This window comes from Neoarius graeffei, chromosome 4 (genome assembly GCF_027579695.1).
Source record: "Neoarius graeffei isolate fNeoGra1 chromosome 4, fNeoGra1.pri, whole genome shotgun sequence".
NCBI classification, from domain to species: Eukaryota; Metazoa; Chordata; class Actinopteri; order Siluriformes; family Ariidae; genus Neoarius; species Neoarius graeffei.
The window spans coordinates 110176928-110190559 of NC_083572.1; the positions used below are offsets into that span (position 1 = coordinate 110176928).

Genomic DNA, 13632 nt, shown 5'->3' on the forward strand with positions numbered 1-13632 from the left:
GCGCCACTGGTATTTTTCATCCGAGCTCCATCTGGGACATGGAGAACCAAAACCGGGACATAAATCTTTATACATGTCATTCGTGAGGAAATCAAGGAGTTGTTTTGATAAATTTGGGAACTTTTTGTTTGTGAATGTGTCGATATAATAAAAAGAAAATCACACACTGGCTTGAAAATACGAAGTTTATCTTCTCGTGTTGAAAAACTCACATTTTTCATACGAAATCCATCGCGGATCTGAGGGACATATTTAAATAATACTGTCTGGCTTTTTTTCATAGTATATGAGATATATTCCATTCAGCTCGCATGATACTGAACGAGTCAAAGACGAATAGCTGAATGGAATATATCTGATAGACCACAAAAAAAGCCAGACATCATCATCATCATCTCATCTCATTATCTGTAGCCGCTTTATCCTGTTCTACAGGGTCGCAGGCAAGCTGGAGCCTATCCCAGCTGACTACGGGCGAAAGGCGGGGTACACCCTGGACAAGTCGCCAGGTCATCACAGGGCTGACACATAGACACAGACAACCATTCACACTCACATTCACACCTACACTCAATTTAGAGTCACCAGTTAACCTAACCTGCATGTCTTTGGACTGTGGGGGAAACCGGAGCACCCGGAGGAAACCCACGCAGACACAGGGAGAACATGCAAACTCCGCACAGAAAGGCCCTCGCCGGCCACAGGGCTCGAACCCGGACCTTCTTGCTGTGAGGCGACAGTGCTAACCACTACACCACCATCATCATTATTATCATTATACTACTACACTACGGGTGTTCAACGCATCTTTCTCTTTCAAAATTCTCTCAAAATCTTCCGTATGTAACGAAGCAAACCTGGCGGCCATGTTTGTTTACAAATTGTCACAGTCGCTCACGCGGAAGTTTTACATCTCCAATGTGTGACGTCATGTTGCCTTGACAACCATGCAATATCATAAACCATATTCAACGCTCATTCTCCACTGGGTAGAGTGACGTAACACATGTAGAATAAGCGATATGCTCACAAAATTGCATGCTATCGAACCAAATGAATGAAACCCGCTAGAAGGGAATAGAACACGTTTTTATTTCATGGAAAAAAAACAAAAGTGTCCTGGATGTATAATTCCCGATATTTCACTCTGATGACGTCACTCTGAGTGTTTTCCCGCTGACTAGATGTGTGTTGGTTCAACATTAAAATTCTTTCTATTAACTTGTGTATTTTTTGTGGATCCGTTCAAAAGTTTGGGGTCACTTTGAAATGTCCTTATTTTTGAAAGAAAAGCACTGTTCTTTTCAATGAAGATCACTTTAAACTAATCAGAAATCCACTCTATACATTGCTAATGTGGTAAATGACTATTCTAGCTGCAAATGTCTGGTTTTTGGTGCAATATCTCCATAGGTGTATAGAGGCCCATTTCCAGCAACTCTCACTCCAGTGTTCTAATGGTACAATGTGTTTGCTCATTGCCTCAGAAGGCTAATGGATGATTAGAAAACCCTTGTACAATCATGTTAGCACAGCTGAAAACAGTTGAGCTCTTTAGAGAAGCTATAAAACTGACCTTCCTTTGAGCAGATTGAGTTTCTGGAGCATCACATTTGTGGGGTCGATTAAATGCTCAAAATGGCCAGAAAAATGTCTTGACTATATTTTCTATTCATTTTACAACTTATGGTGGGAAATAAAAGTGTGACTTTTCATGGAAAACACAAAATTGTCTGGGTGACCCCAAACTTTTGAACGGTAGTGTATAATTTGGGTGGCACGGTGGTGTAGTGGTTAGCACTGTTGCCTCACAGCAAGAAGGTCCTGGGTTCGAATCCAGCAGCCGGTGAGGGCCTTTCTGTGTGGAGTTTGCATGTTCTCCCCGTGTCTGCGTGGGTTTCAAAGACGTGCAGGTTAGGTTAATATGGGACGGCCTTGGGCTGAGGTGCCCTTGAGTGAGGCACCGAACTCCCGACTGCTCCCCGGGCGCTGTTAGCATGGCTGCCCACTGCTCTGGGTGTGTGTGTGCGCTCATTGATCACGTGTGTGTGTGTGTTCACTGCTTCAGATGGGTTAAATGCAGAGAGGAAATTTCACAAGTGTGTGATAAAAGTTGTGGTTTCTTTCTTTTATATAAAGAACATTACACAGGAGCGTGAAGATATCAAGATTATCTTCTCATGTTGAAAAATATTTTGACTCGTTCACTTCGCTCACTCGTGATATATACATTCATCACTCGAAGATAAACTTCATATCTTCGCACCACAGTGTAATATCATATATTACACACACACACACACACACACACACACACTACATGGAGTTCAACATAAGTGTGTTACGGACCCTACAAGAGGCTGCTGGAAATTAAAAAACACATTACTTTATACATATATTTTTGAGACATAATAAATATGTTGAAATAAACGCATGTTTTAGCCAAAAAGTTTAAAAAAAAATCCCAAAACAGTATTTCCTATTTATTTTAAATGTGAATATGTAAATTTTAGAAAGTTTCAATTTAGCTTAAAACAGTGACATCTTAAACATTATAAAATAAATAAATAAAAAATTAAAATAAAATCGTTGAACATCCATTCAACCAAACAAATATGTATAAAAATACATTTACGCTACTATTACAGCAAGCGACGTGCTCAAACTGTGAGGTCTTTCCTCACTGCACACAGTGTATCAGGCTCTCAGAGATTATAAAAATCATAAATTTACAGGACTACGATACGATAAGCCGTTAAAAACACAGCAAGGTCAGATCCGAGCTCGGACATCCGTGTCCGACGTTTCTGGCTCATCTTACGTTAAATATTATGCTACGCATTACTGTGGCACAGAGAGAGAACAGAGAGAGCTGCTATCAGCTCCTCCGCTCGGCTGCAGCGTCGCGACTCACCTGGAACACGATGATCATGGTGAGGAAAAGATAAACGGCCGAGACGATGGGAGACAAATCTGTTCCCTCGGGGCTCAGGACGTCAAAGACCGGCCTCTTATCTCCATACTGAAACATCCACAAGCCGTGACCTACACACACACACACACACACACACACACACACACCACTGTGCAATTCAGAATCACCACAGACCCGTGTGCACACCACGGTTGTATCGGAATGAAGAAATTCTCGGTACCTATGGCGGAGAACAGACACATGACCAGCAGGATGATGACACACCAGAACACGTCGATGTTCATCCGTCGCTCCAGTTTGCTGCGTTTGTAACGTGGCCCGTTGTTGTTCAACATCGCTTTGGTTTCGTGACCTGAAAAACAACGGAACCCACAAACAAGCTCAAAGCGTCATTTACAGACCTTAAAGCAGCTCGTCATGTTTCCAAGAAAAGAAGCGTAAACTCACATGAACCTGGAGATGTGAGAAACCGTAAACGCTTCACCCCTGACTGATAGAAAGCGCAGACACGGGAGACTCACTTCTCCCAACAGAAAGCTTCACCAGAACTACGGAGTTTTTAAATCTGTTTATAAAGTGGACAGTCTGCCATACAAGACGCTGTGAATGAGCTGTTACTATGGAAATGACGAGTTAGAACGAACTTTAGAGCAAAACTGTTGACCAATCAGGATGCAGAATTCACCAGCAGCGCGGCGTAAACAGAAATCATTTAGTAACAGCAGTGAAAGTTCGACAATAACTTGGTGGATGATAAAGGAAACGATTCACGTCATAATTATTGAAAATAATTCAAACACGTACATCCGAGTGGGTGGAGCTCTGACTGAGAGGTGGTTTTATTAGAGTGGGTGGAGCTCTGATCTGATTGGGTGAAAGGCAGTATGGTCAGAATGGGTGGAGCTATGATCTCTGGATGAAAAGTGATTTTGTAAGTGTGGGCAGAGCTTTGAGTGGGTGAGAGGCAGTTTGGTTGGAGTGGGCGGAGCTCTGACTGGGCAGTTTGTTACCTGCGTAGATGACGATGCCCACAGCTTCCTCTGTATTGCGAACAGTGCAGCCTCTGAGCAGCAGGTTGTCTTTGTAGAGACCATCTCTCCTTCCGTTACGATGGGTTCTACCTCACACACACACACACACACACACACACACACACACACACACACACACATCTGTTATTTTAGAAAAACACAATATAGATTAATAACAGTGCCTCAGGTTATGGAGTGATCAGAGAAGGCTTCACCCCAGCATCAGCATGAAGACGAGCAGGAGAAATGGCTAGTCTAGCAGGACTAGTGTGTGTGTCCACGCCGAACTAACGTAATAAATCATCTCACACACACGCCTGGGCCTTTCACGCGCATCACTAGCGGCTCGAGGTTCTCTGGGGTAACTGGGTAACGGAGTGGTGGCTGCACGCCAGCAACATCTGTTCTCCATCACACTGAGATATAAATGTCATAATCATTCTCCACCCTGTCAGCTGACTCACTGCCCTGCTACCATCAGTGAAAGGTCTCCAGCTACTGCTCTACTGCGCGCACACACACACACGATCCTACTGCTCCACGCCCTCGGAAATAAAAAGGTACCAAACAGTACTCTTCCTTGCTGGAAAAAGTTACAGAACTTCCATTGTTTACACTTTGAAAAATAACTGAACTCTAAAAGTTAATGGTAACCCGTACACCTTCTCAGGCTAAAGGTACATACTGAAGGTCCAAAACAGGTACTCTTTATGGTACCAGACCAGCGAGAAGATAAAGTCCTGTCTGGTACCTTAATTTTGGAGAATGCAGTACTCATCCTCGAGCGCATCTTGGCTCAGTAACTAAACCACGATCCTTTATTTATTTCCAACTACACACTGCAACCAATTTGGTTCATGTTGTAGCTCAAAGTGGGCGGAGCTGCAACGAACACAAAGCGCCGATTGGTCACCGAATCATATGGATCTTCAATAGCATGAGAAATTTTCAACAGTATTCTCTTTCCTGACCTTTTTTCTGCGTGATTTAGGAGGAATCCATTTTCACACTCACTTTTTCTCGTTCCTGGTTTTTAGAGTAGGAGGAGCTCTGAATGCGTGAGATGTGGTTTGGTCAGTGTGGGTGGAGCTCTGATCTTTGATTGGGTGAGATGTGGGCTGGTCAGAGTGGGCGGAGCGCTGATCTCTGGCTGGCTGAGACGCCCTTTGACTCGAGTAGGCAGAGTTCTAACTGGCTGAGAAGTGTTTTGGTCAGAGTGGGCGGAGCTCTAATCTTTGCATGAAATGTGGTTTGTTCAGAGTGGGCGGAGTCCATTTACACATACACACTAAATGTTTCCCTTCCCTAACTTTTTTCTAAATCCAGGAGTAGACTAAATTTAATCTATTTGTGCAGTCACTCAAAGTAAAGTGTCCAGCCCAGTCCCGTGGTTTGGTTGCCTTGGAAACCGAACTGACATGTGGTCATAACATATTAACGTATAGTGAGCTAGTTAAGTGAATTGATACAAAGTGACTGAGGAAAATGAAGGTGTTTATGATTATGATCTACTTCTAATAAAGTTTGTAATATAGATTATTGGTGTTTAGCAAGTCGCTGAGCAAAGATTCGTCCATGAGCTCACGGAAAACATATCCGAGTCGAGCCACGTCTTTATTTTTGTTTCCACATTCCTGAATGTTCCAGAAAAGCGCCAAGTTTTTACATTCACAGCCCCTGCTTATGAGCACGATATTCCTGTTACACCTCTGACTGAGGACGGTGTTAAACTCCAGTGCTGCAGGTCTCACACACACACACACACACACACACACACCTGAATAATCAGCTACTGGTTCACTTACAGGGTTACAGCACATTAACACATGAAGCGTAAACTGGTCTTTACTTACATGTAGCCACGGAAACGGTTCAGGTCGTTGTTTGGCTTCTCACACTCAATAATGCTGTTGTACTTCATGGGGTCGAACTCTGTGTCCTGTAAAAGGTTGGATTTAAACACTCAGTGTTGCTCGAAATCACATGATGGGATGGAAAATGGAACAAATCACATCGGGTCTTTACTGTGTGAGTCTCTTATGTAGTATTCGACTCAATTATAGCTTACTATTTATAGAACAGACGCAGGCAAGCAATTCGCTTCGCGTTTCCATGTTGGACAAAAAGGAGCTGTGTTTCGATGATTATTGACATGTGACTGACTTTATGGGTGGGTGGGTGGGTGGGTGGGGGCAGAAACTCCAGACTCATTACTTAATTGGGAGAACAGGAACATGACTAGGATCTAAAATTACTGCGAGACAAAACAACCCCAAAACAAAACAAAACCCCACTTTTCTACATTATTAATAATGTAGAATCAAAAACACATTGACAAAAGTCTTCATAATGACAGTTAGCAGAATAGAACTCGCTAAAAGTTCATCAATAAGTTGAAATAAAAAATGGCTTCATCTCCACTCGTTAATTATGTCATTCTGCCGTCACGAACAACAACATCATTGACATTATAGAGTTATCCAGCCGGTTAACTAGCTCTCAGGGTTTTTATGAATGAGTCGGGTTCCAATTAATTATTTAATCATTTGCATATCAGATATAACTGGTCAGAACTAGCTATGACATCACAAACTGGGCTCATCCATAGCTCCGCCCCATATCAGTTTTCTACAAACACTTTGCTAATTTAAAAAGACAAAACAAGCGGCGGGAAACCACAGGCTATTTCAAGAAAGGCAAATAAATAAATAAAAGCCACTCACCCATACACTGGGCAGATTGTGTTTCATACGTTATATAATTTATAATACAGAGGGCCAAATGACTCCTCAATTCTGATTGGTCAATCAAGGAGGGCTTTTTTCCTTAACACGGGGCCGTATTTCTGAAATGCTATTGGCTAGTTCGTTGCTTGGTTACCGTTACAAAAATTAACAGTCAACAGTCAAGCAAGCCAAAGAACTACAAGAGACTTGGAGTCTTCGACTCCGATTCCGAGTAGGAAAATAACTCTCTTCTGTGTGATTAATTCATTTTGAAGTCTGAATGTTTTCAGTTGAAAGCTTACGAGTTCAATCGTTTTGATCGTTTTCCAGCCAGTTAAATTTATAACGATGAATGGTATTTGTAATTCCTTTTAGATCAGGCACAGAGTTTTCTTGCATTTAGCAATCAGCGTTTGTAAAGAAGTTCCAATAAAATTTTGTAAACCACTTTCAAAATCCTCGTGTCATGTCGCCGTGTCATGATGAAAGACGCTTTAGAAACTGATTCAAACGTGCAAGATAGTCTCGCGCCCTGATTGGTTCAGAAAACGTGAATGACAAATGTTGTGAACTTGAATGGATTCCGAAGTATGAACTTGGCCCTGTATATAATAAACAAGTAATCGTATGGTTCCTCGTAAAATTAAGGAGCAGTTTCACTCGTGATTTCAAAGTTTTGAAATTTTCAAAACTTTGAAAATCACTCATGAAATTAATCCTTAATTTTACTCGGCCCCATATGATTACCTATACAAATATAAGCAAATATACAATTATAAAATGTATACAGCATTATAATTAAATTATGATTTAATTATATTTTTTTCTTAATTTTTTCTTAAATTTTTAAATAGTATTTACTTATGTATTTTTTTTTTTTTTAGTTTAGTCTTAAAATTATGATTGATTTTTTAAAATTGCCTTTTTTAAAAGCTTATTGCTGATATAACCCTGCTTTCAAAAAAGTTGGGACACCGTGTAAACTGGAAATAAACAGAATGTGAAGATTTGCAAGTCATAGAAACCCTATATTTAACTGAAAATAGTACAAATACAAGAAATGTTGAAACTGAGAAATTTTGTTTGCTTTTTGAAAAATATATGCCCATTTTGAATTTAATGTCAGAAACACATTTCAGAAAAGTTGGGACAGGGGCGTGTTTACCACTGCGTTCATCCCCTCTACTTTTAACAACACTGTAAATGTTTGGGAACTGAGGAGACCAATTGCTGTAGTTTTGAAAGAGAAATGCTGTCCCATTCCTGCCCGATATACAATTTCAGTTGCTCAACAGTTCGGGGTCTCCTTTGTTGTATTTTGTGCTTCATAATGCGCCAAATGTTTTAAATGGGAGACGGGTTTGGACTGCAACAGGCCAGTTTAGCACCTGGACTCTTTTACTATGGAGTCATGCAGTTGTAATATGTGCAGAAAGCGGTTTGTTATCTTGCTGAAAGAAGGAAGGCCTTCCCTGAAAAAGATTTGGTCTGGATGGCAGCATATTGCTCTGAAACATGTTTATATCATTCAGCATTAATGATGCCTTCCCAGATGTACAAGCTCTCCATGTCATGTGCACTAATGCCCCCTCATACCATCACAGATGCTGCTTTTGAGCTGTGCACTGATAACAAGCTGGATGGTCCCTCTCCTCTTTAGCCTGGAGGACGTGGTGTCCATGATTTCTAAAAATAATTTCTACTTTTGTTTCGTCAGACCTCGGGACAGTTTCCCACTTCGCCTCAGTCCATCGTAAAAGAGCTCGGGCCCAGAGAAGGGGGCGGGGTTTCTGGATATTGTTTATATCTGGTTTTAACTTGCATTTGTGGATGCAGTAATGAAGTGTTTTCACAGACGATGGTTTTCTGAAGTGTTCCTGAGCCCATACAGTGATTTCCACTACAGGACACGTGTCTGCTTTTAATGCAGTGTCTCCTGAGGGCCTGAAGATCACAGGCATCCAATGTCAGTTTGCAGCCTTGTCTCTTGCATTCAGAGATTTCTCCAGATTCTCTGAATCTTTTAATGATATTATGGATCATAGATGATGTGATCCACAAATACTTTGCAGTTTTACATTGAGAATGTTTTGTTATTCTTCAATCGTTGCACTGTTTGTCCATGCAGTCTTTCACAGAGCGGTGAACCCCGCCCCATCTTTACTTCTGAGAGACTCCGCCTCTCTGGGATGCTCTTTTTATGCCCAATCATCTTACTGACCTGTTGCCAATTAACCAAATGAGTTTTTTTTTTTTTTAAACACAACACAATTTTTACAATCTTTTGTTGCCCTGTCCCAAGTTTTTTGGAAACATGTTGCTGGCATGATTTTTCAAAAAAAAAAAAAAACTACTCAGTTTCAACATTTGATATGTTGTCTTTGTCCTATTTTCAATGAAATATTGGGTTTCCATGATTTGCAAATCATCGTTTTGTGCTTTTATTCCTGTTTTACACAGCATCCCACCATTTTAGAAACAGGGTTGTATCTTGATGTCTATTTAAATTTAGCAGCTGGGTTTAAAATGACCAGTGTGTGTGTGTGTGTGTGTGTGTGTGTGTGTAAAACTGAAAAGTCACAGATAAGTGGCAGGTGTTTTGTTCTATAGCTGAGTAAATACGCTGCAGCTGAATCCACTCGGTGAACAAACTGACAGTAAAACACTCCGTTGCCACCGCTGTGAGCCTGAAGCTTTCTGTTTCTCCTGCAAACCATCACACGGAATGTTCCTGTGGAAAAATGTTTCACGGTGATGCTACTTAATAAAAACACACAGTCTGTGCACTCACTAGGTCGATGAAGCTGCGCACCACTTGTCTCTGCTTCAGGTTGGTCTCTCCGTCCAGCGTCGCCGTCTCGATGTGACACAGCCGGTCCGGATCGCTGGAGCTCAGCAGCAGCACGTCAGCAGGAACGATCTCATTACAGCGCAACCGGATGAAATCTCCCACACGGACCTCCTTCCAATACTGTTCCACATAACGGCGCTCGGTTCTGGAGAGCAGGGATACACACCCAGTTTACACGTCGGGTCACGGCACCACCGTACGAGCCAAGAGTGGGAGGATACTGAAACTATATCCATCATTCCTAATGCTGATTAATTCCACAAAAACTTCACTCGTGTGAGTGTGTCTTTAAACACAGACACAGACTCAGAAAATTAGCATTAATAGTCCCCACTCAACAAACAAAAGATATTTGTGATGTTATTGATAACTAACATACTAACAGACATGTTAAAGCAGATAAAACAAAAGCAGCATAAAACATTCAAATAAAATCCCTTTGAATTTTAAAAACTTAGGTAATATATTGTGAAAGTATTCCCCCCCACACACACACACACACACTTTCCATGGAACTGTTTTGAAGCTTGTCATAAGGCCAAACAATATTTATTTAAAACCAGCTCTGTAACATCACATCATCTTTTGAGTCCACAACATTAAAGATTCATTAAAATCTTAAAACAAATTTGACTAACAGAGTCACTGAATTTCATCTTGGTTCACTTCCTCTGGCAGAGTGAGAGTCGAGTCAGAGCGCCACCTCGCCCTTGCAGAAAAAAACCCCCAAAAATAACTTTACAGGAGCTGAGCAAACACGGACGCCGAGACCAGGCCTCTCTAAAGGCAGAGGGTGAGGAACAAACCCCCTCTCTGTTACTGTTTCCCGCCCTTCCCTGCTCGAGCACATGGAGTTCCTGGAAAAGCACGAGCCCAGGATTAAACCCAAGTTGAGAGAAAGCAGAGAGATGTGAAGTGAAGTCGAGTGAAGAAGAGAGAAGAGTTGAACAGTGAGGCGGAGAGAAGTGTGAAACAGAAAGAAGGAAAGGGCGAGGCAGAATGATAAAAGTGAAGAGTAAAACAGAGTGAGGTAGGGTTAGTGAAGTGGAGTGATCGAGTGAGGTAGAGAGAAGCATAAAGCTGAGCAACGGAGAGTGAAGAGCAGACGGAAAGTGAAGCAGAGTGAGGCAGAGTAAAGTATAGTGTAGAAAAGCAGAATAAAATATAGTAAAGTATGGTGAGGCACAGTAAAGTGTAGCGAGGCAAAGTACAGTGAAGCAGAGTGAGGCAGAGTGCGGTATATTGAGGCAGAGTGAGTGCAGTACAGTGAAGCAGAGTGAGGCGAAGTGTGGTACAGTGAAGCAGAGTGAGGCAGCGTGCGGTACAGTGAAGCAGAGTGAGGTACAGTGAAGCAGAGTGAGGCAGCGTGCAGTATATAGAAGCAGAGTGAGGTATATTGAAGCAGAGTACAGTACAGTGAAGCAGAGTGTGGCAGAGTGCCATATAGCATTGCAGAATGAGGCAGAGTGCAGTACAGTGAAGCAGAGTGAGGCAGCGTGCAGTATATAGAAGCAGAGTGAGGCAGCGTGCGGTACAGTGAAGCAGAGTGAGGCAGCGTGCAGTACAGTGAAGCAGAGTGAGGCAGCGTGCAGTATATAGAAGCAGAGTGAGGCAGAGTGAGGTATATTGAAGCAGAGTGCAGCACAGTGAAGCAGAGTGTGGCAGAGTGCCATATAGCATTGCAGAATGAGGCAGAGTGCAGTACAGTGAAGCAGAATGAGGCAGAGTGCAGTACAGTGAAGGAGAGTGCAGTATATGGAGGCAGAGTGCAGTACAGCGAAGCAGAGTATGAGAGTGAGGCAGAGTGCGGAGCAATAATGCAGAGCACAATATATTGAAGCAGAGGGAGGTACAGTGAAGCAGAGTGAGGTATACTGAGGCAGAGTGTGGTATATTGAGGCAGAGTGAGACATACGGCGGTACACTAAAGCAGAGTGAGGCAGAGTGCGATACAGTAAAGCAGAGTGTGGCAGAGTGAGGTATATTGAAGCAGAGTGAGGCAGAGTGCGGTATATTAAAGGAGAGTGCAGTACAGTGAAGCAGAGTGAGTCAGAGTGCGGTACAGTGAGGCAGAGTGCAGTACAGTGGGTCAGAGTGCAGTACAGTGAGGCAGAGTGCGGTACAGTGAATCAGAGTGAGGCAGAGTGCGATACAGTGAAGCAGAGTGAGGCAGAGTGCGGTACAGTGAGGCAGAGTGCAGTATATTGAGGCAGAGTGCGGTACACTAAAGCAGAGTGAGGCAGAGTGCGATACAGTGAAGCAGAGTGAGGCAGAGTGCGGTACAGTGGGTCAGAGTGCGGTACAGTGAGGCAGAGTGCGGTACACCGAGGCAGAGTGAGGCAGGGTGTGGTACAGTGAGGCAGAGTGCGGTACACTAAAGCAGAGTGAGGCAGAATGCGATACAGTGAAGCAGAGTGAGGCAGAGTGCGGTACAGTGGGTCAGAGTGCAGTACAGTGAGGCAGAGTGCGGTACAGTGAGGCAGAGTGCGATACAGTGAAGCAGAGTGCGATACAGTGAGGCAGAGTGCGATACAGTGAGGCAGAGTGAGGCAGAGTGCGATACAGTGAGGCAGAGTGCGATACAGTGAGGCAGAGTGCGATACAGTGAGGCAGAGTGCGATACAGTGAGGCAGAGTGCGATACAGTGAGGCAGAGAGTGCAGGACAATAAGGCAGAGTGCGGTACAGTGAAGCAGAGTAAGGCAGAGTGAGGCAGATATATAAACACTTTGCCTTTGTGCTAAAACTGCTCAGTTCCTCCGTTAGTGTTTATCAGTAATGAACTGGACCACAGTTTACTTTGCCGTAGTGCACGCTACACGATTCCACTCTCCATTTCCCCGTCACTCAGCAACAAAAGTGCTGTGTGTTACTATGGCGACCACTAGTGCAGTGCGAATGGTTCAGCAATGCGATGTTTCAGTCTGTTGAAGAGACCCTGATCTTTTGTTTAATATGTTTACTGTTCGGAGTGATGAAGTGTGAGCTCCTCTACAGCTAGCAGCAGGAACAGCACTGAGAAACAGCCAATGAGGGTCTGAGAGGAAACCCAACTCCTCTCCTGTCACGCGCAGCAGATCCCTGAACCTGGTTTATCATCAGCGTGGAACAGCAAGGACCAAGTGTAATCACAACAATGAAACGCCACCTCCGCTTTGCAGTTCTTTTTGCAGAACAGACAACCCGAGTCTCCTGACTAACCCCGGTGTATCTTTCCTTTTCTCTTATTTCTACCCCGTTCTATTTTTCCTGTAAAAAGGTCATGTAGTGCGTACTCAGCTTTATAAGGTACTTAACAAGGATGGAGTTCTGCATCAGGAGTAACCTCGATCGAGCTGATAATCATGTTATCACTTTGCAGAAAGATTTACAACGCCACACTGCTCCATGATAATACGACACAAACCTGGCAGCATTTTCAAATCCCTGCTTACAACAAAGCGACACATCAGCCTGCATTTTACACAAACTACACAATTAAACTTTAGCAAGACCAAGACAGTTCATCAACAACTCACAGCGACACTCATTTACTCACCCCAAAGTCCAACATCAGCATAATCACAGTGACTGAGCACGCTATAAAACTCCGAGTCAAGATTTGTGGCTTCATTTACATATTCATTTGCATACTGCAGCCTCCTCTGGCATTCATATTGAGATAAAGTTTAATAAACGACGCAAATGTGTCAAAGAAAAAGTGCAGGAGGTGCTGGGACAAGGGTTAGACAACAAGCAGTCTGAGGAAGAGTGTGAACATAATCTCATCTCATCTCATTATCTGTAGCCGCTTTATCCTTCTACAGGGTCGCAGGCGAGCTGGAGCCTATCCCAGCTGACTACGGGCGAAAGGCGGGGTTCACCCTGGACAAGTCGCCAGGTCATCACAGGGCTGACACATAGACACAGACAACCATTCACACTCACATTCACACCTACGCTCAATTTAGAGTCACCAGTTAACCTAACCTGCATGTCTTTGGACTGTGGGGGAAACCGGAGCACCCGGAGGAAACCCACGCGGACACGGGGAGAACATGCAAACTCCACACAGAAAGGCCCTCGCCGGCCACGGGGCTCGAACCCGGAC

The 13632-nt window shown here is 43.3% G+C and overlaps 1 protein-coding gene across 2 annotated transcripts in view; it reads right to left on the reverse strand.

The window, feature by feature from the left end:
• The window catches only part of atp10a (ATPase phospholipid transporting 10A), a 138434-nt gene that overhangs the window by 95365 nt on the left and 29437 nt on the right, over positions 1–13632 (reverse strand). Inside the window, exons 2-6 of one of the 2 annotated variants that reach the window (XM_060920173.1) lie at positions 9505–9688; positions 5820–5905; positions 3946–4052; positions 3156–3287; positions 2915–3045 (exon numbers count right to left, since the gene is read on the reverse strand). In XM_060920173.1, the coding sequence (XP_060776156.1) occupies positions 2915–3045; positions 3156–3287; positions 3946–4052; positions 5820–5905; positions 9505–9688 (640 nt within the window). Of the gene's footprint in view, positions 1–2914; positions 3046–3155; positions 3288–3945; positions 4053–5819; positions 5906–9483; positions 9689–13632 lie in introns of both variants that reach the window. The other variant, XM_060920172.1, reaches the window with a different exon arrangement.